Raw genomic sequence first — 27496 nt, 5'->3', positions numbered from 1 at the left:
TACCGCTGTCTTCTCTGCAGTGCCCCCAAAGCCGCTACATCTCCAGAGCCCGGTGACGGAGGTCAAATCCCCGCTGGGCCACCTCCAGAGAGCACCACTAAAAGCAGGCATGGAGGAGGGAGGAGGAGGAGGAGGGGGGGGGAGGGGGAGGGAGAGGAGCTGTGAACCGGGAAAAAGTCAGAGAGAAACACTCCAAAGTCTCAGACCTCATCAACCGCTTCGAAGAGAACAGGTAGGGGCTCTTTACTCTCTTTTCTATTGTGTGTGTGTGTGTGTGTGTGTGTGTTTGCTTTCACTTCTCAGAGGGGAAACAATTAAGAGAATAGAAGCCGAAAAAAAAATGTTATTAGGGTGACTGATGTTAGTCAGTGCAATTGCATAGTGACCGGCATTGTGTTTAATTTCTCTTCTTCCTTCCTTTCCTTAAAACATGGCACATTGGTTCCGGCTGAATAACTCCCATCGACGCCGCTAAATGGCTTTTTGTAACAACACAACCTCACTCGGGGCTGTCGTAACCGCGGTGACGGAAAACTCTTTGTCTTTTCTAACGTTTCCTATTGCCGGTTATTTCGGGGTGTTGAAAAGCAGAAGTCCCTCGTGGATACGTTGTCTTCAGCCTGACTCACTGATAGCAGCGTAGTCGAGACCCGTAGACCGGACGAGACGAGATTAGCCCGCTGGGTTTGGCACACGGGGGATGAAAGGAGATTTGCGCCTCAGTCGGCTGTGGGACAGACTCTGTGTGGCGCAATGAAGCCCAGGAGCATGAGGTAGGATCTCTCGGACGGGTTTCAACGGCAGCGCCTTTACTTTGAAATTGTTGTCTCCATGGGGGGGGGGTTATGTGCTTTTACTCTTTTAATCTGTTAAAAAGTTACATTTTCATTTGGGTGCAGGGAAGAATATTTACACGGCTTACCGGCTTGATTTATTACACGCTGCAGCTCTGTTTGCGCGAGAGGGGCCCAGTGAGAGCAGCAGGAGGCGCAACAATGGTTCCCTTGTCCCTGCTGCTTGTACAGTGGAGCCCAAAAATGTTCGATCCGCAGCAGAAACTTGCCCACAAGAATGTCACTCTGTGTCTTCGGTCTCCAGTGGTCCTCACATTCAAAACTCATCCACTGGAGCCTGGATCCCTGCAAACAGTTACAAAATCCAACTCCAACCAGGGCTTTGGCCACAGTTGTTGTTTTTTTGGTCACATTTCCAGTGTTGATGAGGTTAATCGGTGAACTCGTGAGGGTGTTTCCCTTCCATTCAGACTCGGTGGGGATTAGACCCCCCCCAGCGGAGAGACACGCCCCCAGAGAACAGAAATACCCTTGTATACTAATCCCGTTCACATGGCACTTGAAGGCACCTCAAAGGATCGCCACATGGCAACCGAAGGCGCTCTTTAATTCTCGTTTTAAAAGCCCCGTCATGCAGCGCAGCGCGTACTGCGCCGTTTATACGCGCAGAGGAGCCGCACCTGCGCTGTAAATGGTTAAATGGTGGTAATCGCGCGCTCAGGTGACCCAACGTCCCAGAAGTGAATAATCCGAAACGAAGTGTTTCACCGGCCTCTCGCTGTTCCTCTATTTATACGCGCTTCCTGTTTCAGTCTGCGTACTCGTCTGCTCGTCGCTGCGCTCCACCGGACAGCGACGCACAGGCGGGGAATCACCTGCACGGCCGACCGGTTCCACACGGCTCGATCACCTGTTTCTTTTCTGCGCGAAATAGCACGTGCCTTCAGTTTAGCCTGTATCCGTATGTATTTTTTTATTTTTATTCTTTGACCCGTGTTGCAACAGAAGCGAGCCCAGATGTGCAGCGGCTGCCGGAGGTCGGTGCAGCTAACGGGGAAACAGCTGGACTGACTACCGGTGCAGGAAGCACAGCGGCTGAACGGTGACATTGTGCAGGCGAACCAGCGGCGTGTTTGTGTTTTGTGATCGAATTTGCGCTCACGAGCTGCGATCCGACCGGTTTCATTTTATTCACGTTGAGGCGAAGACCGGTAGAGACATTATAATATAATATAATATAATATACCACTCGTGGGGCAGCGTGCACCTCCTCATTACTCTCTTTGCTCGACACACACACACACTTCCTCTGCGGCGGTGCACAGGCCCTCAGCAGCCTCAGAAGGAAGTGTGTGCATGTCCACGGTTTTATTTTTAACTCTCACACTAGTTCGTAAAAGCCATCTGCTCTCCGACTCACTGTGTCCACGCGGCCCGACCAGCGCGCCGCTGAAGCGGCTCCTGTCCTTTTTTTTATTGTGTTCTACTTTTTATTTATTGTTTTGTTTTTGTTTGTTTTTTTGCTCTCTTGACCATCTTCCTCCTTTCTCCCCCTCCGGTCCTCCAGCAGCGCGGAGAACAAGAGAGACGGCTCGCCGCTCAAGCAGATCAGCAGGTCGCTGGACTGCAGCGCGGCTCCCCGCGCCTCCCCGCGGCGCACGGAGCCCGCCGGGACTCGGGAGGACCGACCCGAGCCAGCTTCGCCGGAGGATGCCCGCACGCCGGCGTCGGCTAACGGGACGCTAGCTCGGATGGAGCAGGGCAAGGAGGAGGCGGGCGTCCCGGAGAGGAACGGCGTGGGGACGGAGGCCGACGGGCTGGTGAACGGGGACGAGGGTCGCAGGAGCGCAGAACCGACCGGTGGTTCACCTCCGCAAACGGAAAGGACTGCTGCAGGAAGTGCTGAGGAGGAGGAGGAAGAAGAGGAGGAGAAGAAGGAGGAGGGGGATGAGAAGGACGACGACAGTGGGACTAAAATAGAAAGTGAGCTTAGGAACGAAGAAGGCAGCACCGAACCAAAGGTACGTTTGCTTGGTGACCCTTCACCCCGAGTGACCTGTGCCTATTCAAAGCTCCACCGCTGCCTCCGAAAGGTCGGCCGGCACTCTCTGTGCCGGGCTTCAGCACAATGAAATCTTCTGCACTAATTCAGCTCAAACATTGTACGCTTGAACTGCTGAGTTTGTGTACGGAATCATTTTTTAGTTTTTATTTTCTAATAGTTTCATTTTATGTGGAATATTGCAGTTCTTTAGGAGGGGGGGGGGTGAGGGCTTTGAGCAGTTGCAACAACTGACTGAGAGATGTGAAACATGAGGAGGGAACCAGACAACCAACTACTTCTCTCTATGCTGATCTCCTCTTCATCGGTGCCATTGTAAACGCTTACCATGTGCAGCACATGGATGTATTGACAAGACCGATTGTTGTCAGATCATTTGCGTCCTTGTGGTTAAATACTCATACAGTGAGAGGGGTTCCGCCTCTGTGGTCATTGGGGGAGTAAACTGGCGTGGGTGGCAACTGAAACACACACATGTATCCCATAAGCACACGTGGGGGATGTTATGTAGGCCACAGTTATTGTTTGTTTCACCGGCCTCTCACACTAAGCTCTGGGCTTAATCGTGTCTTTGTTTGATTTTGTGTCATTTCCTCTCTTCCCTACTTGAGCATCAGCTCAGTGTTAAGGACACACACACACACACACACGCCAGTGCTACATTCTGCTGCACGTAGCAACAGTGCGACGAGGTTCAACACGAGGCTGCGCCCAAAACGGTAGATGAGTCACTGACGCGTCCAGCTGGAATAAATGCACGATGCACAGTGAGCATTTAATAGCTGAAATGCAGAAAACGCGACACGTCGATGAGCTCGGTGGGCTCAACCAAACGGGAACTTGCCGAATAATCTTGCTTACGGTCTTTAATACTTCACTTGTCTATCACCAGATTTGTAAGACTCCCGATTAATGTTTTCAGGAGACCAATGAACAGAAGCTGTTTAAGATCGCCAGCGAGCTCCTGCACACAGAGAAGGCCTACGTGACGCGACTGAACCTGCTGGACCAGGTGAGGAACTCCGCGTCGACCGCGACAGTTCACTTCTGTATTTCCAGACCGTTTCTCATGGGAAGGCTCACTAAACGCAGCCAGGGAGAGCTTTGTGAACTGCTCCAATAATTCGTCACTTACCAGTTGTCTGCGTTGTGTACGCAGGTATTCTGTGCCAAGCTCATGGAGGAGGCAAACAAAGGCACATTCCCTGTGGAGGTAGTGAAGAACATCTTCTCAAACATCAGCTCCATCAACGCCTTTCACAGCCAGTTTCTGCTTCCAGATCTGGAGAAACGCATGGGAGAATGGTGAGCTGCAGCCTGTAATGAATGCTACAAAGTCCTGTACACATTAGCATGAGGATGATTTATTCTGAATAAAATAAATGTTACAACAAATCGAAAACTCAAACACTACACTTTACTCTTTCTTAATTGTCTCTCTCTCTCTCTCTCTCCCCCACAGGGAGTCCACGCCTCGCATCGGAGACATCCTGCAGAAACTCACACCCTTCCTCAAGATGTACGCCGAGTACGTGAAGAATTTCGACAAGGCCATGGAGCTGCTGAAACAGTGGACTGACCGCTCGCCTCAATTCAAGGCCATCATCCAGGAGATCCAGGTACTGCGCGCCCAATTCCACTCCAGAGAAATGTTGTGAAATTGTGTAATCGGATACATGCATGAACTTCGGAGCGATGTAAAATGCAGCCTGGTGGGCTGGCTGAGACGGTAATTGTAGTTTCTGGGTTTTTTCCTGAAAAGAGCCAGGAGGTCTGTGGCTTCCTGGCGCTTCAGCACCACATGTTGGAGCCCGTGCAGAGAGTCCCTCGCTACGAGATGCTGCTCAAAGACTACCTGAAGAAGCTGCCTCAGGACGACCCTGACCGGCGGGATTCAGAGAGTAAGTCTAGACGCTCAGTGTTCCCACTGTAGAATTTCACCATGTTGAGGTAACCGCTCTCCGTCCCCCACAGAATCATTAGAAATTATCGCGACAGCAGCTACTCACTCCAACAGCGCCATTCGAAAATCTGTAAGTAAAGACGTTTTTAAACCTTTTTTTGTTGTCTTTCACAATTAAACGGAGGGAATATGTCAGACACATTAACGTCCAGCTAAACATAATGGTCCCGTCCTCCTTCAGGATAATCTGAAGAAACTGATGGACATATACGAGATGCTGGGTGAGGAGGAAGACATTGTCAACCCCTCGAACGAGTTCATCAAGGAGGGCCACATCCTGAAGCTGGCGGCCAGGAACACCTCGGCCATGGAGCGATACCTCTTCCTGGTGAGGGAATGGAGGCCTCTTCTTATCCAATGAGAGCAAACGTGCCGAGGCGAGACTTGGGCAATTTAAAAAGGAGTGAATAATTTCCTTCTGGCAACACCGCTGCGTTCGGAACGCATCTCTCAATTACTGGGATTGCCAGATGATGTGATTACGTCCGGGCTGTTTTTTATTCGCCTCAGGCCCAATGTCTCCCGTCTGTGTAATTCAGGTTACCTGCAGCGTTGAACGCCGCCTTCAACGGAAGCCAAGAGCCTCAACTGCCAAAGCGCTGATCCGTGCACAACGAAAACTTATTTTTTTTTTGCTTCTTTTGCTCGCCAGTTCAACAACATGCTGTTGTACTGCGTGCCCAAATTTAGCCTGGGGGGCACCAAGTACACGGTGAGGACTCGGATCGGCATCGACGGCATGAAGGTCCTGGAAACGTCCAACGAGGACTACCCTCATACCTTCCAAGTGTCGGGAAAGGAGAGGATGCTGGAGCTACAGGCCAGGTACAATTTACGGGAAAACTCTGTAAACGGCAGAAACATCGTAGCCCCTCCCACATTTGGAAAACCACTCATGAGCACACCCAAACTCCTACGAATCTCTAAACACTCGTTGACTGACAAGTGCTGTGTTGGTAGGACCTGGTGTTTTACAAGCCGATAAACTTGCATAAACAGGTTTGAATGCTCATGGTTTTATCTTTCGCAGCTCTGAGCAGGACAAGGCAGACTGGATTAAGGTAAATACACGTTCAAAATACTATTTTCTTTTCTTATTTGACCACGTGTGTTTTTAAACTCCCTGTCGAATGAGTGACACGTGAGTCTAACGTTGTCTTTGTCCTGCAGGCTTTCCAGGAGACCATCGAGATCTTCCAGCAGAAAAACGAGTCCTTCAAGAACGCGCTGAAAGACGTAGAGGAAGTGTCGGTCAGTGTCACATCCGAGCTGCATGGGCGGATGAACCTTCACCGCTCTCTGCCGTCCTACTCAGTGTGTGTGTGTGTGTGATATATATATATATGTATATGTCTTTTTTTTTTTAATCCAGAATGCAGAGCTGGGGAAGCGGGCCCCTCGCTGGATCCGAGACAACGAAGTGACGATGTGTATGAAGTGCAAGGAGTCTTTCAATGCTCTGACGCGGCGGCGGCACCACTGCAGAGCCTGCGGTTATGTAAGTCTTTAAACATTCAGAGCATCAAATGTGAAGGAATGTCTGAAAAATACACCGTCTACCCTGATTGCTTTTGAATGAGACTTTTTCACCTGAACTTTTAAAGTTCCCACATGCGTCACTATGTGTGTCGAGTGTCATTTTCTTCCAGCTTCCTGCTGCTAATCAAGCAAAAATGCCCCAAATATGCTTTTAATTAAGATAATACATCAACTAATAATAGTCAGACATAACAGTCATTGCCATACGTACATAGTCACATTTGATTCAATGATGCTTAAAAAAAGCCTTTTCTAAAATGTCTCTTCTCTTGCAGGTGGTGTGTTGGAAATGTTCAGACAACAAGGTTGCGCTTCAGTATGACGGCAACAAGACGAACAAAGTCTGCAGAGACTGCTTTTCCATCCTCACGGGAGAGACTAGATCCGAGGGCAAGAAGAAGGGCATCCTGGAGGTGAGGAGGAGATGCTGAGGCGTACATCTGTGCGTGTACCCGTGCAGAGGTCTGTCTGCTATAATGCCTTCATCCTCGCTGTGCAGATCGAGGCGGCTCAGATCACAGGCAGCAGCATCATGTGCGGCTTCCTGCAGTACTGCGAGAAGAACAAACCTTGGCAGAAGGTGTGGGGCGTCATCCCCGAGAAGGAGGGTCTGGTGCTCTACCTCTACGGCGCTCCGCAGGTACAACGCATGAAGGGGAAAATGTCTCCCCCCCCCCCCCCCCACCTCCCCCAATGTGCAACCTTTTTTAAATCCCTGATCTTCTCCTCAGGACGTGAAGGCCCAGTGCACCATCCCCCTCCTGGGCTACTGTGTGGACGACGGCGCCCGGACCACGGACACCCCGGCCAGCTTCCGCCTCTCCCAGTCCAAGTCCATCCACAACTTTGCCGCCGACAGTGAGGAGCTCAAGCAGCGCTGGCTGAAAGTGATTCGAGTGGCGGTGACAGGAGAGGTGCCCGAGTGCCCTCAGACCAACGGCGGCAGCGCCGGCGTGACGGACAACAACAACTCGCAAGAAGGGGGCAGCGATAGCTCATAAGGGCGCGTGTTCCACTAGCAGACGGCTGCTGGATGGGTCGAGAGAGAGAGCGAGAGAGAGAGACACAGGAGGTGCAGACGTGTAGTAAATGCACTAAGTATAGAAGCGCACTCTCCGTACTGTCCTTGAACTTGAAGACAAGTGTGGGGGACGGACAGACAAACAGTGCTGGAGAAGCCGCCCTACCTTGCCACTTTTTCGTGTTTCCCCCCTTTTTTTCCCCCCCTCTTAGACGCATTCAAAGACGCTCTGATTCACTGCTGGAACTGTGCCGGATGACTAAAGGACACGACTAGTGCAATCAACACTAGAGCAGAGGGGCTTCAGGAGTGATCGACGTCCCTCAAACTGGAGACCGTTAGGACAGCTGAACGTCTTTTATAGACTCATCTGTGGCGGCTCCTCTTGAGCTAGTGGAGCACCACGGACGCTTTGCGGCTCCCTGTACAGGATGTGAACTACAGCAAAACTAAGTCTGCCTGTGCTGTAATGCAAGTCTGTGGACGGTATAAGTGTTTCATTTACACAAAGGAACATTTGTGTTATGTACATAAATCAATCTTTTGTTGATAACATAGAAGACATAAGTATTTACAGTATGTTCCCCGGTCTTTGCTTAAGATGGTTCTGAAGCTGTGAAAAATAATTATGTGGTTGGAAAACAATGACCTCATCTCCCTCGGTGAGGCTTCCTCGTCCAGCCAATGCTTTTCAAACTCTGGATGCACGTAGGCTGATCGGTCATAGTGTTTTCTATGCAGCAATGGAACTAGTTTGCCAATCAAACTGGTTTTTAATATTTCGGCATCCATCCAAAGCAGGCATCAATCATGGAGATTTTATATTTTAAACATCGAAGCAGCAGAGGCTGTGATAACCTTGTAGAAATTGAGTATAAGCCAACTGGAGCCTACAATTCCCACAATGCAATTTAGCAGCACCTTTCATGAGGCCTTCATAGTGACATCATTGTGTGGGGGGGGGGCTTTAGAAACCGAACTCAAGCGCTCTCCATGACAGGTAGGAGCGAAACGGCACACTGCAACCCTGTGTACTCTGACCTGATGAGGATGAATGTTCCTGCTTAATGAACGACAGGACGTTCACGTGAAAGGGAGATGAACCGGCACCATCAGGTTCTCCATGAAAAGCCAACGCAGAACAATCACGGATCAAGAAAGCTGGCCTAAGAAATGTACTTTTTTTTTTAATGCTGTAATTTTATTTAAAGTAATTTATAGAGTATGATGAACGTGGTCTATTTAGAAGTAGCACACATTTGTTCCATTGAGGAAACAAAGTAGGTTGATCGGACTTTTTCTGAGCGCAGTTTCTCCACTAACCCATCGACTCGCTCCAGTAGACGGGCCGTGTTCATTCACACGGAGTTCCCCCTGTGCTCACCGGAGTCCTTCCCCTCTTCATTTGTTCCCCTTTCTAACTCTTCAAATAATAAGAGCACAAAAGTTCTCTCTGAATGTATATCCAGATCTTTGTCCTCATCCCCTCTGACATTTGAGGATCAACGCACTTTACAATCTTACAAAAAGTGCGCCTTAAAATAAAAAGATTAAATATGCTATGTGTGTTTGTGTTGTATTTGATAAGACAAGCATTAATACAAGTGCAACCTCTGGTCCCACACTAGTGATGCTTCTTTCACAGAGCAAGGTCTTGTTTTGGTTCCTTCTTTCGCTTCTCGCAACAAGTCAGAGGCAGACGTGCACAAAAGTGAAAGTTGTCGATTCAAGACGAGTAAGCTGTTCCAAAATGGTGTTGAGTCAATCAGGAAGAAACTTTTTAAATCGCAGTATAAACTATCCTCACCTCAGTGCATAGAGACAGATAATAACAAGTATTTAACAGATTTAGAAAAATTTTATTTTCAAAGAAAACCACATTATCTTGAGTAAAAACTTTAAGCATGTTGCGCTAGTTAAACAAAATTAGGATAAGTCACCGAGAACACCTTGTGCTGAGATGGCGTTTGAATCTCACAATAGTCAAGAGGAGCTGCAACAGGTCAGTGAAAAGGAGTAATGATCTCAGCAAAAACCACCTGACGATGTTTGAATCAATAGTTTTCTGGTGTTGCTTGGCAACAGTCGAGTCGATATGAAACATATTTATGGACAGTCTTTGTGTTGTGCGTCTCAGCTTTTGGGCTGTCGGAGCAGGCCGCGGATCCTGCGCACCAGGGCCTGGATGAAGGTGTAGCGGGATCGCACCTGGCTGTACAGGCCCTCCACCTCCAGCAGCTTCCTCTGCAGAGCCTCTCCGAAACCCGCCGCCATGTCGCTCTTCAGCTGCAGTCACACACAGAGCGGACGAGCGGCATCAGAAACACATTAAATACACACACAATGTTTGCAGGCGTTGTAGATGCTCAGCGGGCAAATCGCTTACCAGGTCCAAGTCCTGTCGGCTGACTCTGGATAAACTGATGCCACGACCTCCACTTGCCTGCAAGCCGCCAAACGAGTCTGAAAAAGAAAAATGAATGAAGTGCACGAAGCTTCGCGTGAGAGCTTTCTGCTCATTGTGCGACGCCCGCTTTACTTGTGCACACGTGGCATTTTTTTCTCACCGTCTGCGAGGCGAGATCTATACAAACTGGCTCCGGGCATCAGGGAGTCTTTGGGGTCGGTGGGAGTGCAGTGCAACAGGTAGTACTCCAGGTGGCGCCACAACACAAACAAACAGGTCTCTATGACGTCTGAGGCAGAGGGAGGTTAAGGCAACTCAACATGTGGTACATGTCTAGCTAGTTAAAAAAAATAAAGAGGAGAAGATTTTCATCCTCGTTTTTTTGGAGTTTCCTCTCATGTCAATGTGATGGTTCTGGGACAGATGATGTTGCATGTCTACAGACTGTAAAGCCCTCTGAGGAAAAATAGATGGAACTGAATACTGATGGACGATAGGAGAGTCCTGTGACTAACGCTGTGCCTTCAAAGGGCCAAAGGATACAGGAGCACAGGGATAGCAGCTTGGCTCTGTTGTTGATCAGCTGGACCAGTCGTCTCTTGGCCAGTAAGCTCCTCTGGACGGATGAGATTTTCTCCACCCCTCCTGGGCCCAACACCAGGCCTTGGCACAACTACAGAAAGACGCCTGTGGTTACAACTCTGGACAATGCAGGCTTTTGTTTGCCTCCACTTCGAAAATGTGCCTATAATGTACAGCGGTGTGGCGAGTGTATCGGTCCGTCATTACCTCCTTGAGCTCCTCAGGAGGCAGCTGATCCAGGGTCTGCAGCTTGCCCAGGCTTTGTCTGTGACTCTGGTGGAACCGGAAGAAATCTGCAGTGCTGTTCTTCAGCAGGTACAGGACCAGACCCAGGCTGGGGGCCCGGGAGTAAGCCATTGACGGCAGAGTGGAGGACAGATCTTAAAAGAAAAGCAGAGCCGTGGTTCAGTCTCATACTTGAAATGCCAATTTGTGCTAAAAAGCTAAAAAGGAAATGTTACTTATCAGCTATCGGAAATTGATTAACAGGTTATGTTTTGTTTAAGGACCCATTCTTAAACAGAGGAGGATTGTCCTTTGTATTGGCAGCGTCACCGACCTGTGCGACCTCCGTCCCTGCCAGCTGGCTCGCTGCCCGACGGGCTGAAGAGGCAGATGCTGAACTGGGCCTGGGCGGAGCTCTGCAGCAGCAGCGTTTGGCAGTACTCCATGATGTTAGCACACACCTAAGGACACAGAGGACAGCACCGCTCAGGTCAGACCACGCAGTCCTGAGGAAGCATACGTATACGCATACGTGACTCAACACACGTTAGCTCAGTGGCATTTTTAGGGTCCATTTTACTGTTGGAACATGCAAAAGGTGTACTTGGTATAATCCAACTAGGAGGAGACGACTCCCACCCCCACCATAAAGCTCTCACTATTTCATCTAGAGAAGACTTCATGACCGACCTGTTGCATGGCAACCTCCATCTCCTCTCGTCTTTCTGCCGAGTCTCCAGGTGCAGCGATCTCAGCCTGCTTCAGCAACCTCTCCCGCTCGCTTCCCGCCAGGCGGCCGAGCAGCGTCAGACAGAGACGCTGAAAGAATAAACAGACTCATTATCAACCGTGCAATGCATTAATAAAATGCATTAGTAAGACACTTGACGGGCAGAGAGGGGAAGCTGGGCTCACCTGGAATCTGTTGATGTGTCCCTGGAACTCCATGAGAACAGCACTGTTGACCTCCCCGCCGGTCTCAAGGGCACCTGAGAGACAAAGCCGCACATGAACACCACCATTCTGAACGTGAACCTGTGGTCTGCACAATGCAGATAGATAGCAAAATAAATGAGCAGGGAAGAGGGGCTGCAGTATTGTACCTGGCAAAGCAGTCTTACTGATGATGCCAGTGAGCAACGAGAGCTCCTGCAAAGCTCCCATACTGAGCTCCTGACAGCGCAACAGCGACTGGATGGTGTCGGCGTGCACGATCAGCCACTGGAGAACCTAGACTCGAACACACACAGACAGAAATGACAAAGTTAACGTAACGTTCACGTTTGATGTAATGAACATCGTTAAGGCTGGCGCATGCTTCTGCGCAGTTGTATCAACGCACTTGTTTCAATTCATGGTTCTAAAAGTATTGCGTGTGTTGCAGAGCACAACAGGTGGAGTAACGTGTTTCTGACTACCTAGAGAGTCACGTCTTTGTGTGTGGAAGTTGTTAGTTTATTTATTTATCATAGACTTTATTGCCCCGTGCATCGCCACTGCTGCTTTTCATCGCGGACACATTTGTCCCGTATTTTCCTCCACAACTTTGTGCACCTCTCGACCGCGTTTGCGGCGATCTCCCTCCATGAATCCAACCCGCGTATACAACCCGCCAATGACGGCTTGTATAAGGGGTCATATTTACGCATTTATTCCGACAAAAGCTCTTCAATCAGATCCGTTCACTCGTAAACATTCTTCGTTTTAATAACGGTGGTATTGTGCTATGAAAACGGAAATGTGAGACTCCGGAAAGGATGTAGTTAGCGGACCAATCGCAGCCTAGTACGCTGCGGGAGGCTTGCGTCCCTTTTGACGCAAGCCTAGAAAAATGGGTTGACACACGCAAGGAGGTGTGAAAAGGGACGGAAGGGACACGCAAGGGGCTCTTGCGTCTGCGTTTCCTTGCGTCGCTCTGAAAACTAGGCTTTAGTGATAGTCTTGTGTTTACCTGTGCCGCCCCCTGCTGGTGGTTCATTGTTGTAGAGGTCAAGATCACTTGAAAGAGCCTCAGGGTGGGGAGGAGAATCTGTCTGTAGCGGTCCATGGGGCTGGGGATGAAGCCTGACGGGTCCCTCATCATCCTGTGGACCACCAGCAAACACAGATCAAGGTGGTGCTAACAAGAGACATCGTAAGAATAGACGTCATCTGAACAATTCTTTTGAGGAAGATCACTCACTCACTATAATAACTGGCCCGCTTTTGTGTTGCTTTAGTCAGGAATTACAAACCCAAGACATAATAATAATGGAAGAAACCAAATCATGTTTGGTGCATTTTAATCCTAAATTACCAATTTGAAAACCCTTGATTGCTACATTTTTTCCCCAGTAATAAAAACACACTTTCCCTCACTCTTCACTTCCATACCTGTGTGCATCGCTGTCAGGTACCATGTCGAACACCTGGCACTCTATCAGCTGGGCCACCAGCCCACAGCGCAGCAGCTCCACCGCTCCCTGACCCGTCTTAGCCACACGAGTCAGCAGAGCCTGAGAACACAGCAGAGGTCCGGCCTTTAAAATCCTGCACTTACAGAGGCTTTGGATTGAAGTTACCGGTCTACTTTTGGGTTGTTTGTTTTGCGCTCACCATCTTGCTCTCATAAATGTAGAGTGGTTTGAGGAGTGGCGGCTGAGGTGCGAGAAGGCTCTGCAGCGCGGCGTCGTCCTGCCTCAGGCTCTCCACCAGCGACCGCAGGTAGCCACTGTTGCAGACGTAAACCAGCCACTGGTTCTGGCGGTCGATGGAGAGGATCCGGTCGAGCACCGCCAGAGCCAACATCTGACCGTCAGGAGGAGGAGACAAAGCAATTGCAGAGTGTGAAACCAATACAGGAAGGCCTTACTCTCAGGTCTTTAGACTAATTGTTTCTCGTGAATACTTAATTCCATAACGTTGTTTCTTACCCGGCTGATTTCATGGCCGTCGCAGGCGTCCCGACACACAACCTCCATGAGCGCCTTTCCGTAGCTCTCAATGATGGCGAGGTTCTCTCTTTGCAGTTTGGAGAAACCGTCTTCGGGGGCTGTGAGACGCTCCCACATTGCTTTCCCTGCTGGAGAGATGGAGAGGAAGATTTTCTCAGTTCTCTGAAGAGTTATCTGTTAAAAAGAAAACTGTCCTACAGAATTCAGACATCCGTGTTGTACCTGTCTGCAGAGTGTCTGGTTCTTCCGGCTTCTGGGCGATTTGAAGGTAGTACAGCAGGGAGCCATACAAGTGAGCACGCAGACGCTGGTATCCACCCCCTGAAAGTGCCACGGATATTATAAAATCTAACGCCACCCAGGTTTATCAGAGCAACATATACACCTTGAGAAATGTGGGTTTATGGCATCACTAACCGGTGCTAAGGATGAAGTCCAGCAGCTTGCGGAGAATCAGGTGCAGGGCCGAGTTGGCGATGGAAGCAAAGCCAGAGGATGCTTCTAATCCCGCCCCCTGCTGCTGCTCGGACAGGACTGATTGGCTGAGATGGGCTGTCAGAGTGAAGACCGCCCCAGCAACAATGGGCATCAGTTCTCCTGCTGCCTCCTCAGACAACACCTGGGAAAGGACAGCATTTACATTTAGTTGGTATAACAGTTGCCATGCTTATTTTTTAAATTGGATTTCTGCACTAATTGCCCCCTCTGTGTGCAAAACATCCTCACCAACCTTTTCATGCATGTCTAGCAGCAGGTCTCTGATGATGAGCTGCCGGTCATCGGCAGGTATGAGATCAGCGGGGCAGGCGGTCAGCAGCGTCTCCACCAGGCTCCTCCAGGACCGCAGTGCATGACGCTTTGCACTTAAACTCTGACGGACACGATTGCGCTCCACCACCTGCTGCAGGATGGAGTTCACCTCCTAGACGGATACACAGCGGGTCAAATATGAGTGAATTCACCGCTAAAGAGAGAAAACTGCTAGGACAAATTTCTGGAGCGCTCTGGATCCCTGCTGCTAAATTACACACACAAAATGAACTTGTGTTTGTTCCGGTTAACTGACCTCCATCAACAGGGGCCTCTGGCCAATAGCTGCCATTCCCTGCAGTGCATTCACCTCGGCTACCAGCACTCTATGCAGCAACTGTGAGAAATGAAAAAACAAAATACGAGCCATCAGCGGGAAATCAACAACACAAAACGGGAAGTTGATGGTCTCAACCTGGAAACCCACCTTCACGTTGCACACAGTGTGTCCTTGCTCATTGATGTGCTCACAGTTGGAGATGACCTGCTCTATCTGAGTGCGCTCAAAGAAGTCCAGCTGCAGCAGCTCAGGCATGTCCTGGCTGAAATCGATGGCGTCCAGCACACTGAGCAACTTCCTGCGCACTGATCAAACAAGGAAAAGTTAGCACCCATCTGTTTTGATTCCAAAAGAACAAGCGGCTTGAATGGCAGCTAGAATAAATCCCCTTTGTGTGTGAAGAGTAATTTAATGTTGATGACTTTATTTATATAAATATTTAAACGTGCACTTGTGTGCATCGCACAAACCTTTAGAAACTGTGTCAAAATGCAGGAAGCCACTGACTGATCGGGTTTCTTCTTCCATTCCAGATTCCCCGTCGGCTGAAAAGAAAAATGATGAGGTTTGAGGATCACACATTGACGAGCAGTCATATGATCGAGGGATCAAGTGGACGGAAGGTTGTGCATTCAGGACTTTCCGTATGCAATTTAAAACTAGTTTAGACCATAAAAATGAAGGGCCAGAATGACTTTGTTTGGAAAGGTGTCACTACATTTAAATAGGCGCTTCACAAGGATTTGACAACACACCTGTATGTTGAGTGTGTGGCTGATCATCCAACAGGAGGCTGACAAGGCGTTGTGTGTGTGAACGCTGGCGGTTCAGTGAGGTCACTCGCAGCTCAATGGCAGCTGTCTTCATCAGCCACGACATCTGGGAGAGGGCAGCGATCTGATTACCTGAGGAAAGCAGGAGGTAGAATGATCAATGAAACGAAAACAATTACTATCGCTGTATTTTCATAAACACACACGTTCACATTTTCACAGTGAGATACTGCACAAAAGCTAGACACACTGAACTCACTGGGCAGGATAAAGGGCAGGTGCTGCAGGTGAGAGAACAGGAAGTCCTGGCTCGTCCTCAAATAGCGCATGGTAGGTCCTGATGTGTCGGGACAGGCGCAGAGCTGGTAGATCACCTGAGAGAAGGAAAAATAAATCATCTCACACAAATTTCACACACACTTTAACCTACTAGGTAAAGGAGGGGAGTATTAGAGAGTAAAGTACTTGGTAGCAGAGCTCAGCCAGGTGTGGTGCTTGCTGTGTGAGTACAGGTCCCGATCTCTTCTCCGTGCCTCTCTGCAGCAGACTCAGGATGGCGTGCAGGCAGCTGCGGGGGCATCCCAACACACCTGTAACACAAAACAAACACACAGTCAACTGAAGGGGGAGCATAGAAACATTCAGAAAATCCCAGGGCGACCGACAGGGCCCGGGCTCTCACCTGGGTCCTGGAGGTTGGTGGAGGAGACCGGCTTCTTCACTTCATAGCCCAGAAGATACAAGGCCAGGTTTGGCGTCTTCAGGTCCAAGGAGGTGATGAGCAGGTTGAGCATGTGGATCTGAGTTTCATGTCGGATTCTTGCAACCTTGTTTTGTGAGTCAGAGTCTGGAGGTGATGAAGTAGGTGAGTTAGATTGTGGCGGTTTTGACAAGGGGTTTATTTTATTAAAAAGACTCACCATCGCCGTTCTCTGTTCCCTCCTCTGCCTCTTCACTGTCCAGACACTCCACAAAGCCTGCCATGAGCTTCTCACTCACCGACTAGAGAGACAAAGACAAAATGAAAGTTCCAACAGTGAAGATCACTAGCTTTCCTATAGCATAAAATATTAGTATACTGATATACATGTAATATGCCAATACATTTAACAGAAAACTGCAGTGTTTATACTTCGCCTGATACATTTTGCATAAATGTAATTAACATCGAATGATCGGTATAAAAAGATTGGCCCTCCAGTATTTAATTTTATCCAATTAAATACGTAAACACAAAGATATAAAGTTACTGTAACAACATTCAGGTTTTGTTCATTTGCTTGATGCTTATTATTTGTGAAATATCGTAAATTGTTTTGGGAATAAATGTACCTGGTCGTGTGTGAAATCTCCCACCAGCCTGGTCTGGATGTTTGGGTAGTTGGCGATACGACGCAGGATCTTTGCACTCTGGAAAGCAGCCTCTGGGTTGGAGCTGCTGTGGTACAGATACCTGCAAGGACAAACATAAGCTGCCGTTAAGTGACAGTTAGTCTAGACAAATTAGCATTTTAAAAGGGTAATTTTTCTGAAACATATTCATATATACATAAATAAAACTTATGAGCAGACTCAACAAAAGAACAATTTATTGAAACCTGGACGCTCTTACCTTGCAATATTGACAATGTGATCCGCCCTCCGAGTTTGAGGACTGACCCCCTGCAGGAGCTGCTCCAAGGGGGAAACCAGCATGGAGGCCTGGCTCTCCCTGAGGAGGTCCATGAACACCACCTCCTTCTGCAGAGCCAAGTCCAGCAGGCACAGGCAGCGGAGCACCGCCGACTCCAGGTGCTTCTTACCTGTAAAGAGGATGAGTGACGGAGCATGTTGTCAGAACATAAACACACGTAGAAACAATCTCACTTTCCCCCGACAGCAGCTGCGGATGATCTCTCACCAGGGAAGGGGGCGTAGGTGTCCAGCTGGCGCACACCCTCCTCCAGCAGGCTGAGGCAGAGTGCCAGCATGGGCGAGTCGTTGAGCAGGTGGAACATGATGCTGTGGCCCGGCGGCTTGTGGGCCGCGACCTGCTCACCCTGCAGCTCCACCACCTCCTGGACAAAGTCTGATGGCTGGGGCTCGTACTCCCGCAGCAGCTTGTGGAACACCTCCAGGACTCCATCGGCAACCTCCCACTGAGCGAGGGCCGATGGAAAGACAACAGATGAACAGATGCATGTGAAGTCAAAAGGGGCCTACATGCATACTGCAGCTTTATTTATCCACCTTATGGGACACCAGGGAGCACTAGACAGCACTTTACCTTCTCAGCTGGACGCCGATATGCTCTTGTGGGGAAGGGAAGGAACACAGAGTCACGCAAGAAGCTCAGGTAGGGCTGAAAGCCTGGCACGCGTAGCCCCGCCCCTAGGTTGACTGGCAGGCTGCTCTCCACCAATGTGCTGATCAGGTGACAGAAGCCTCGTGTCAGGGGATACTCTTCAGAACTTGACTCGATCTCATTCAGCTCCACCTGAAAGCCGAGAACCAAACGAAGTAGTCAGTAAGTTTGTCATTCAAATGTGCATGTACAGATTTTTAAACAGGAAGTGTTTTTTTCATACAACTTCGCTAGATTCCGCAGCATTATTTAGCATAACAACACATTTGAATCTTTGAAAATATTGAACTTTTGTTCGAATAAGAGACAGAAATAATTCTCACCTCAATTCCCGCAGCCTGCCTCTGTCCTGGGGTTCGCACTGTCTGAAGGATCTGTAGTAAAAAAACAAAGTCATCAAACTTAAAATGAGAGTAAACTTTGAAAAGAAAAAACTCATTCTAAACATTATGAGAATACAGTCTGTTTGATAAAGAATACACCCAGATCGGAATACATCCACTACTTGAGAAAGACTAAATTTAATATAGTTTATACGTGGCAGACTTTTCTTCCTTATAAAATTCTCAGCCAAATAGTTTTATTCATCAGGGGTGCAAACTCATCAGGGATGAAAAAGGTGACAAAGTGAAAAAGCACATATGGAAGGCAAACCTAACCTCTGCCTCAATGAAGGGGGCGTGCAAGAGCCTGGAAAATGGACTTCCATTCCAGTGACGTTATGAATAAATAATGGGAGACCAATGCCAGAGCTAAAAGGTTTGCTTCAAACGACGGGACATAAGATAACTCGATCGACTACTCGCATTCAAAGACAAATTGCTTTGGAAATGTTTGGAACATCAAAGTTTCTGAGATCCCAGTTGTTTCTTGTAAGGAAATTAGGTTTAAATGAATTATGGATATTATAAACAAGCATCAACAATTAATGGCAAATGTATTAACCTTTTATTTGAATCAAGTGCAACCATTTTCAATGTAAACATTACACAATAACTACAAAATGTTTGGATCAATTCACAGAACCCCGGATTTTCAACCACATTGTAGGGTCGCATGTCTTTACAGATAAACTTGTCAATTGTTACTGTGATGTTGAGTTTGGTGCTGGCGAGGCCTGAGGTGTCTGCAGAGCTGGAGTTACCTCCTGCTGCAGCGGTAACGCTGCTAGAGGCGCCTGACTGTCGGCGTTGATTTGCGAGGCGTCTGTCAGCCAACTGTCTGACATTAGGACGTTAGCCTACGTTAGAAAGACTGACGTTCTTGCAGCGTACTAACGTCACTCCTGTCTATTACGGTATCTAGGCAGCTATAGACCCGAAGATGACATGATGACACGAGTTGGCCAAACGAACAACCTTGAAAAAAAATATTCATAACAGCTTGCGTTCGCAGATTACTGAAGGACCGGACCCCCCACCAAAAAATATTTTTATTGCAGATCTACATGAATCACACAAATGACCTATTTTGAAACAAAACGGCGAATTTCGCCAAAAGGTGACAAGTTTGCACCCCTGATTCATAAAGTAAAGGCTAACCTGAGTGTACTCCAGTGACTGCCAGAGTGAGGCAGCGACCTCGGGTGACTTCCCAAAGGCTGCCAGGCAGTGCAGGAGCTCGGCCTTCAGCACGGGAGGAACGCTGCACTGCAGGAGACCCAACATCACTACAACCGGGGTCCACTGGGGATGCTCACACAACGCCAGTCGAGCATTTTCACTCTAGAGCAAAACAAAAAAAACATCATAAAAAAACACACCCAAATAGAATTTGGATGAGCAAGATCTCAGCAAACAGAATCTTGTTTCCGTACCCATGTGATGATGGTGGTCAGCAACTGCAAAAATGAAGTGAGTCCTTCCAGCTCCCTTTGGGTGATGCCCCTCAGTGACGGGTGGCGGTACTGTGATGCGTCTGGATTTGGGAAGTCTCGCCGCAGGTTCTCATGGTAGAGCATGAGGGAGTGAAAGAAATGTTCCCAAGACACCGGGCTGCCCGAAACTCCCTGGATGTTGTCACCTGCCAACATGAGCTTAGTTGGCATACATATACCTACATGTGCGCTACAAGTTATGATCATTCTTATTCAATCGCAAATGACAAATTTACAATGTTTTTTCCTGAAAACATTAATTTGCTCTTACTGTGTGTTGCTCCGTTAGTTTTAAGCAGACTGAAGGCGTAGTGGGAACACTGAGGGCCATTGGCAAGCCCCTTCAGCATACGTAGGTAGGAGACATAGAGCGTGGAGGGCAGGAGATCTCCCATCTGACGCACAAACTTGGACAGAACCACCTACAATAACGCACAAGAAAAGAGAAACCTTTAACAAAAAGCCAATGTACCAATCCTGCATTGCAGAAGTCTCTGAACATTTCCCCACCTTTTTACCTGCTACAATTCTTAGTGTGAGGAGAAATTGATTTGAAACAAGGTTCCAGAAAACACAGCCCCTACCTGTTTATGTGGAGGCCTTTGCAGCGCCATTCCCAAGTAAGATCCATGCAGGGAGGTGTGTTGTAGAGACTCTGTGTGACACCAGAACTCCAGACCCAACTCCAGCCCGAATGAGTCCTTACTGTAAAACTCTCCTATCTGGAAAAGAAAAAGCAGGAACCAACACCGTTAAAAATGCCATTTTTCTTACACAAAATTCCCCTTGTTCTGACTGCTCAGTAACATTTAGAAGAGTATTATCGGTTAGACGCATCATAGATGAGGTCTGTGTGTGAAAAAAAAACACTCACGAGGACCATGAGGTGGTCTAAGTCCTTGCGTAACGATGACGGAAGCTCACTGTCCATTTGTAAGGACATGTGCACCAGCCGGGCATCCTCATCCGCACGGTTACGAAGCTGTTTTACCTACAAGTTCATCAAAAATATGTCCGTTCAACAATTGAATGAATATGAATGAAAAACTACAACCTGATAACACAACAGTAGACATCTGCAGCATCCCTCACCTTCATTGGCATGAGTGCCAGGAAGTCTGTGATGAGTGAATGGAGGCGGCGGATGTAAAACTCTTCCTGGGCCAAACTCTCACACCCCAGAATGCCCTCCTTCATAAACAGGAAGACATCTCCCAGTAGAGCCTGGTCAGCCACAGCCTCGTCTGCCTCCGTGAACTCAACCAAGGCTGCATCAAAGATTTTTTTTTAAATTTCTTCTTTAAAAATGGCCATTATCTTGAGACCTCATTCAAAAAGATCCATTCATTCTACAGCTGAAAGGCATATTTAATGCACGTCCAATAAAAAAGGACCTTACCGCATCCCTGTGGAAGCTGAGAAAGAACCCTGAGAGACAGAGCCCAGGCCAGACGACAAACAGCCTGCAGACCGGGAAGCTTCCACGGCTGCCCATCCATCAGACGGCTGTGTACGGCCGCCACGTATTGCCGGTCGGTCAGCAGCGGCAGTGTCTGGATCAGATCTAGGAGGACCAAAAAGAGAGAATCTTTCACAAGCTGCAGAAGAAAACTGACCAACAAGTACGATGTTAAATTATACACATAATATGTACTTAACATGCTCTTACCTTCTCTGTCTTCGGTTCCCTGTTCTACAAAACTGACATCCAAGCAGTAGAGAAGCGCCATGACCAGAGCCAGGCTCACACTGTCCAAGGAGCCGTCAGCTTGAGCGGTCACCGTCTCCAGGTGGCCGATGAGAGCCAAGGTGTCATCTTTCGACAAAGGCGATTGGCAGGTCCATGAAAACAGGCTGTCTGCCAGGGCCTGCCGGGATTCTTTAATGAGATCAGAGACCTTGGGAAAAGAGAAAGAGTCAATTCTGGTCCACGTACCATTTCCTTCTTCAGTGACAACAAAACCTCCTGGCTTTACACTATTCAGGTAAGGGAGAACCTATTACAGGCATAATGATCTTGGTTTCAAATCAACACAAAAAGGTTTGCCCCCACCTCTTTCCTGTGCTTCTCATTGCCCAAACCGCGCTCCTTCTGCAGTCGTTCAAACTCATGAGTCACATTTATTTCTGACACCAAGGTTAGGATGCGTTTGGTGAGACCCTGGATCATGAGTTCATCTGTGAAACGCGTCGTCAACGCCACCAGCTCTCCACTGAGAAAAACAAAAGCACAGGTCAATAAAAAGCAACGTGGGTGTTGACAGGGAAAAAAACAAGACAATAACGGGGTAGTTTGCTGGAGCCTCAAATACACGCTTCTTTGCATATCAGTGCTGGTTGTAGAAAGGATTCTTACCTCAGGTCCAGGGTGAAAGTCTTGCCATGCCGTGATTGGATGAGTGTGCGCAAGGCGTTGGCCACGCAAAGTTTTCCATCCCAGTAGAGCAGCACCGCGACCAGACCTCGTGTTAGACCTGGGAAATGGGGCTGCTGTTGCTCACCTGGACACAATGAATATATTTAGAGAATCAATAGTGTGAAACTTCAATGTCTACTACTGAAAGTCATGCAAGGGATTGTCTCCAAATCATGAATTTGATCAAGACAAAATAGACATTTTAAAACAATTAGGATTGATGTATTTGAAATTCTACATAAAACAAAGCACCAAATTTACCCCATAACTTCCTTTACAACCTTTTTTCAAAGTCGTGCATTTTTCTTATGTCCACTTTACCTGCCAAAAGAAGCTCCAAAGCCGCCAACTCTCCAATATCAAACAAATCGCTGAGGATGAAGGCTTCTGAGAGTAACTGCTCCGGAAGAAGCCGTGACCCCTGCTGACCTTGGATGGCGATGCCCTCCGTGCTCGCTTTACGCACCTTCTCTCTCTGCTCAGCACTCTTTGGCTGAAAATGAACAGAAGACCAGATCCTAATACTAGAAGAAGCCTCAAGACACACTGTAATTCAACATCAATCTGTCTGCACCAAGCAAGTTGTTACAAATGATTTGCGCCTGGACGGTATCTCACCGGGTTTTTATAGAGGGAGAGAAAATTTGGTTTGTGTTTCTTCAGCTGCAAGTCGAGGAGGTGGACGCTTTCAGGCTGTCTCCTCAACACCGCCCCGTCCACGGTCTCCCACAACTCCTTCAGCGGCCCCCACAGACTGGCTCCTGGCCGGATGAATGAGATTTTGTCAGTAAACGTGCAAACAGACTCTCTATTGTGTCGGTTTCCTAGAACAATATTGCCATTGGTTGGTTTTACTCAGCAAATGTAAAATTCTGTTGAATTAATGTCGAAGAAAAAAACGTGTGGATTACTAAACGTACGCTTGATGGTGTAGATTAAGCCGGTTATAGTTTAAATGTATCGATTTGGGATTTCTAAAATTGACTGACTCTCTGCAGGTTTTTGAGTCTGGACGTTAGTTTAAATGTTGCACACAAGCTTTTCTGGGGGTTTGGGCGTGAACAACTTTGGAAATCACGGTGAGCATGCCAGGAAGTGATGGCAAATATATCTTTGCTGGTTCCGAGTTGAGATAGTTTCAGTTTAGCTTCCAATGCACGTTGAGTAAACTCGTCGGCTGACCCATTTGACAGAGAACAGAGAAGTCATACTGAGCTCATTTATGACGTGGAAACACGATAACGCGAACGTTAACCGCGTGGCAGAGTAAATTTTAGGTCAGGTTAAACACGTTCACCCACTGAATAACAGTTACTCCGACATTAGCTGAACTCATTTTATGCTAATTTAGCTTAGCAGTCTGCTATTGAGAGATCCATCCCCATGTGGTCAAAATGTCACATGCAACTAAACTGGCACTGAAAAGGGAACGTGCCAGTATTTACTTGTGAAACAACCATCGATAACCACAGCTAGGAATTAAAATAATTATGATACTTAATGAAAGAAATGTATTTCATACCCGAATTTACCGCCATCTGTGCCGCCATGATACACTCGGAAAATTGGACAGGAGCAGGTTCTGGATTTGTGCCGGTGTGAAATTTGGAATGATTAATTGTATAGACACATTTTGACTAAATTGGCTCCAATAAAATTCCCCATTTGTATATATATATCTTAATATTAGGTAACTATTTCGGTACAATATTTAAAACATTGCCTTATTTATGTATAATCCCTTCAGGCGAGGTCCTCAGACCGTAGGAACCATATCTACGGTAGGAACCGACAAGCAGTTAGCCGGATGGGACTTTTAGTTTACCGACGCAGACTAACTCTATTATAAAATTGAAACTGTGTTTAGTAAATTCTATTATGTCCCAGATGGTATTTTTCATGACATTTGGATAAACGTCTACTCGTAATTACATCAAAATTCGTAAATTAAACATAACAATATCAACAATGGTTCCGCCTTGTTTTGGACCGTAATGTTTTGACGTAACACCAACGTGTCCACGCTCCGCCTGACGGTTCCGTATCCGTGACCGCTGAGATGACAATTTGTCATTCAGGAATGTAACATTTCCATGCTGTTGTAAAAGTACCGCCGCAGTCTAAATCAAGGGGTTTGGCATATTTTAATCAAACGCTATGGCTCGTGTTGTGAAAATGTTTCGGACTCTACGGAATAACTGGAAGAAGTCCACATTTGCTGTGTGCGTCCTGTCTTACGGGGGCCACTGGCTGTATGGTGTACACGGGTGAGTATTCCAGTTTATCAGATTCCCTCAGATTAGAATGAATGTAATCTCCGTGTTACCGTTCACGTGGCTCACATGTTGCGTCGTGTATCTTATCAGCGACAGTGTTCTGCGGAGAGAAGCGTGTCTCATTGCAAAGGTAAGACGTCACTTATTCTTGCTCCTTGTGTTGTCAGCGTTCAATGCTAAACCATTTTCACGGGCCTGTAGTCATAATGATAATAATCATCATCATGATCGTTATCTTCATGATGTTTGTTAGGAATTTGGGCGTCAACAAATAGGACCTCAGGAGCGTCTGAGGAAAGCCACGGTGATCTTGAACCCTTCAGCTTGCAGTGGGTAAGAAGACACATCTCTACTCTTAATATCACTCACTAACAGATTTGTCAGGATTTCTTAGAAACAAGCTCTCTCTCTCTCTGAATATTTCCCACACGCTCTCTCAATCTTCCCCAGGAAAGCCAACAAACTGTTTGAAAAGAATGCTGCTCCCCTTCTACACCTGGCCGGTGTGGAGATTACAATAGTGAAGGTATTTCACTTTGAACCCATCAGCGCTTTTAGTTGCTCCACATTTGACGACGTGATCACGTGTTGCCCATTTTTCCCTCTACAGACGGATTATGAGGGCCAGGCAAAGAAACTGATGGAGCTCATGGAACATACAGACATTCTCGTCGTGGCCGGAGGGGACGGCACCTTGCAAGAAGTCGTCACAGGTTTGCTGCGAAGACCAGATCAAGTAGGTGTCGCTCTGCAAGATGCCTTAATTCCTACTTTCTATTGATGTCACTGATGGATGTTTAATGACTACAGGACACAGTCTGTAACACTCCAATTGGATTCATTCCACTGGGCTCTCGTAATTCCCTAAGTCCAAGTCTTCACCTCCTCAGTGACAACAAGGTCAAGTAAGTACCCTTCAATGTGATGAGAAAGTACCACATTTTACTATCACATGATCTTCTAACCCGCGGTAATCTGTGTACTGGAAAGATATGTGGATATGGACATGGTAGGCGTATGCATGGTACCACGCATGTAACTTAAATCCATTTTTTGCTCCTTCCAGAGACATTACATCAGCAACACTGTCCATTCTAAAGGGGGAAACCGTACCTCTGGATGTGCTGCAAATCAAAGTGAGAAACTGCCTCAAAGTTATCGACATAGTGTTTGTCTTGAATTCATATAATTACTTGCATCCGTTTCTGTTTTCCGGTTAACCTAACAAATGTCTTGAAAATTCTATGATTTCATCCTTTATTTTAAAATACGGGTAGATGAAATCCAATGTTCTGATTGGTTGAGAGTGAGTCACGTACGCAACCGGACAATTCAGGTGGTGGTCATGAGCGATGTGAATGAATGAGATGGTGCGAGATCTTGCGAGGAGACCCAATGCTGTTTACATGCACTTACGGGGACTATTTTTCTTTAGACCACTGAAATGCGATACACAACGTTTGGTGGCTAACACTTTCGTGCAGAATTCAAATGTGAGTGTGTGTGTTCTGTAGGGGGAGAAAGAGCAGCCGGTCTTTGCTCTGACGGGACTTCGTTGGGGGGCTTTTAGAGATGTGGCTGCAACAATCAGCAAGTAAGAATACACAATCGGTCACTCTGATTATAACCCGATTATCACATAATTCCATACACAAAAGAATGGCTATTGATATTTCATCATAGGTATTGGTACCTTGGACCACTGAAGACCAGTGCAGCACATTGGTTTAGTACACTACGGGTAAGGCAATTTATTTTCTTGATTCACTTGATTTCATTTTGTGTCTTCCGCTGTTGCTTTGTCACCACGACCCCTGATAATGTGGCTGCGGATGTATTTTAATTCCATCACATGTCATTTGATCTCGCGCTGTTGAAAAATCTCTCAGGAGTGGCCCTTGGTCCGCGAGGTCTCCGTGTCCTACCTGGCTCCCAGCCTGCGGCCCCCTGACCTGCCCACTCAGAAGCCCCCCCGGCCCAACCTGCTGCACCGCATCATCCGCAGGCTCCAAAACCGCTGGAACCCTCCGGCAGAAGGTACTATTGGCTCTTTTGTTTGTACCTCTATCGCAGCACGACGCCAAATCCCAGCAGTCAGAGACAGCGACTTTTTTGGTGATTTGTGTGTCCTCAGAGCCTCCAAAAGTGGAAGAGCCGGAGCAGTGGAAGGAGGAGCATCTTTCGACTTTAGAGCTGTTTATTCACACGCACAACAAAAACCCAGTGGAGAGGGTCAGTACAAAATAATTAAAAAAAATTTCATACCTTGTACCGGTTGATAATAATGACATTATCCCACTAAAGTGCCTGGTTTTCCTCTCCGATTGTTAAACACAACTTGTCTCTATTCATTGAAACTTGCAGCGCATAAATGACTCCCTGGTGATCTGTGCAGAACCGGACAACTTCACAGTGGGCGAGTACATCACAGTCGGGTTTGTAGCTTCACTTCTTTCTCCGTCTGCTGCAAACGGAGGCAAAACACCTTTTGTAAAAAATGAAAAATGTTCATTGCAGAAGTAAAAAAGAGGAGGACCCGACTGTATTCACCAAAGACTCCACAAGACTGGAAGCCAGTGCTTGCCAGCTTCAGCTGCCAGAGGTCAGAAACCAACTATTCAATCACAACTATTTAAGGATTGTGCTCATTGTATCAATTTCCCCCGCCAAAGCTTTTTCTATGACCTTTAACTCGACGTTGCGACCCCGCAGGGTTCCGCCGGCTTCTACAACATCGACAACGAGGAGTATGAGGCCATGCCTGTAGAGGTACGGCTGTTGCCACGGAAACTACGTTTCTTCATCAGCTCGGAGCGCCGAGAGCAGCTCCTCTCGCTGACGCAGTGATGAAAAGACACTGGACCAGGAAGAGGACAAGAACAGCGAGACGAGAGAAACAAAAGAGGTGAAGAAGCCGACGCCACGAGTCTCTGAAGTCGGGCAGATGTCGGCTGCGCCGGCAGTTGAAACTGCTCATGAAGTACCGATGGATTCTTTTACTAAATGCAAACTTTGAGTTGAACAATCATGAGGAGGATTATATTACATGCTGTCGTATTTTAAAGGACCAAGGCTTTGTTTCTTCAAGCCAGTAACCTGTGTATGGGTTGTCTTACAAAGTGGCTTTGTGTTTACTGTACCCAACACCTTTGCACTTGGTCAATTAAAATAATTTCTGTCCAATTCAACACAAAG

General features: G+C 47.6%; 3 protein-coding genes across 6 annotated transcripts in view; 2 read left to right on the top strand and 1 right to left on the bottom strand.

The window, feature by feature from the left end:
• LOC120808908 (FYVE, RhoGEF and PH domain-containing protein 4) overlaps nucleotides 1-8939 on the top strand; it is a 34219-nt gene extending 25280 nt beyond the window's left edge. The window contains 16 exon segments of the mRNA XM_040162219.2: nucleotides 21-133; nucleotides 135-232; nucleotides 2362-2815; nucleotides 3779-3868; nucleotides 4016-4161; nucleotides 4319-4475; nucleotides 4619-4757; nucleotides 4831-4889; nucleotides 5001-5147; nucleotides 5472-5644; nucleotides 5850-5880; nucleotides 5990-6070; nucleotides 6192-6317; nucleotides 6634-6771; nucleotides 6858-6998; nucleotides 7090-8939. Coding sequence (XP_040018153.2) covers nucleotides 21-133; nucleotides 135-232; nucleotides 2362-2815; nucleotides 3779-3868; nucleotides 4016-4161; nucleotides 4319-4475; nucleotides 4619-4757; nucleotides 4831-4889; nucleotides 5001-5147; nucleotides 5472-5644; nucleotides 5850-5880; nucleotides 5990-6070; nucleotides 6192-6317; nucleotides 6634-6771; nucleotides 6858-6998; nucleotides 7090-7359 — 2363 coding nt within the window. The 3' untranslated portion in view covers nucleotides 7360-8939.
• Nucleotides 8940-9217: 278 nt separating this feature from the next.
• On the bottom strand, nucleotides 9218-23815 carry LOC120808910 (nuclear pore complex protein Nup205-like). 4 transcript variants are annotated; one of them, XM_078082003.1, is made up of 42 exons: nucleotides 23548-23815; nucleotides 22644-22786; nucleotides 22347-22518; nucleotides 21966-22110; nucleotides 21663-21822; nucleotides 21279-21507; nucleotides 21009-21173; nucleotides 20702-20877; nucleotides 20484-20600; nucleotides 20194-20331; nucleotides 19881-20031; nucleotides 19550-19788; nucleotides 19275-19457; nucleotides 18057-18107; nucleotides 17656-17865; nucleotides 17290-17527; nucleotides 17002-17191; nucleotides 16722-16842; nucleotides 16310-16391; nucleotides 16072-16236; nucleotides 15855-15979; nucleotides 15649-15763; nucleotides 15372-15521; nucleotides 15087-15161; nucleotides 14764-14921; nucleotides 14593-14673; nucleotides 14257-14448; nucleotides 13944-14145; nucleotides 13749-13847; nucleotides 13506-13654; nucleotides 13189-13380; nucleotides 12967-13088; nucleotides 12545-12677; nucleotides 11697-11823; nucleotides 11509-11582; nucleotides 11284-11412; nucleotides 10928-11054; nucleotides 10576-10748; nucleotides 10330-10459; nucleotides 9947-10075; nucleotides 9766-9842; nucleotides 9218-9665 (listed from the first exon to the last, which is right to left on the bottom strand). In XM_078082003.1, exons 1-42 carry the CDS (start codon nucleotides 23573-23575, stop codon nucleotides 9513-9515), a joined length of 6015 nt encoding a protein of 2004 aa, XP_077938129.1. In that variant the 5' UTR covers nucleotides 23576-23815; the 3' UTR covers nucleotides 9218-9512. The 4 variants fall into 4 exon arrangements, with proteins under 4 accessions (XP_077938129.1, XP_077938130.1, XP_077938131.1 ...); XM_078082004.1 differs by having other exon boundaries at nucleotides 13506-13651; XM_078082005.1 differs by having other exon boundaries at nucleotides 19550-19755.
• agk (acylglycerol kinase) lies at nucleotides 23809-27489 on the top strand. The gene is made up of 14 exons (XM_040162234.2): nucleotides 23809-24292; nucleotides 24392-24431; nucleotides 24555-24634; nucleotides 24752-24827; nucleotides 24912-25037; nucleotides 25112-25206; nucleotides 25368-25437; nucleotides 25816-25895; nucleotides 25985-26042; nucleotides 26191-26338; nucleotides 26436-26533; nucleotides 26666-26736; nucleotides 26819-26903; nucleotides 27014-27489. Exons 1-14 carry the CDS (start codon nucleotides 24183-24185, stop codon nucleotides 27146-27148), a joined length of 1272 nt encoding a protein of 423 aa, XP_040018168.2. The 5' UTR covers nucleotides 23809-24182; the 3' UTR covers nucleotides 27149-27489.
• The last annotated feature ends 7 nt before the right edge of the window (nucleotides 27490-27496 follow it).

The sequence above is a fragment of the Gasterosteus aculeatus genome, chromosome X, assembly GCF_964276395.1.
Source record: "Gasterosteus aculeatus chromosome X, fGasAcu3.hap1.1, whole genome shotgun sequence".
NCBI lineage: Eukaryota > Metazoa > Chordata > Actinopteri > Perciformes > Gasterosteidae > Gasterosteus > Gasterosteus aculeatus.
The sequence above is the reverse complement of the archived record's forward strand: the minus strand, read 5'-3'. Positions and strand labels throughout refer to the sequence as shown.

Excerpts from the sequence above, each read along its gene's own strand:
- LOC120808910 (XM_078082003.1), bottom strand. The coding sequence starts at position 23,575 with ATGGCGGCACAGATGGCGGTAAATTCGG. Across the intron at positions 15,764-15,854 it reads TGGCTGAGCTCTGCTACCAA|GTGATCTACCAGCTCTGCGC; the intron begins GTACTTTACTCT and ends TCCTTCTCTCAG. Across the intron at positions 9,843-9,946 it reads TAGATCTCGCCTCGCAGACG|ACTCGTTTGGCGGCTTGCAG; the intron begins GTGAGAAAAAAA and ends TTTCTTTTTCAG.
- agk (XM_040162234.2), top strand. The coding sequence starts at position 24,183 with ATGGCTCGTGTTGTGAAAATGTTTCGGACTCTACGGAATAACTGGAAG. Across the intron at positions 25,038-25,111 it reads TGCTGCGAAGACCAGATCAA|GACACAGTCTGTAACACTCC; the intron begins GTAGGTGTCGCT and ends TAATGACTACAG. Across the intron at positions 26,043-26,190 it reads ATTGGTTTAGTACACTACGG|GAGTGGCCCTTGGTCCGCGA; the intron begins GTAAGGCAATTT and ends AAAATCTCTCAG.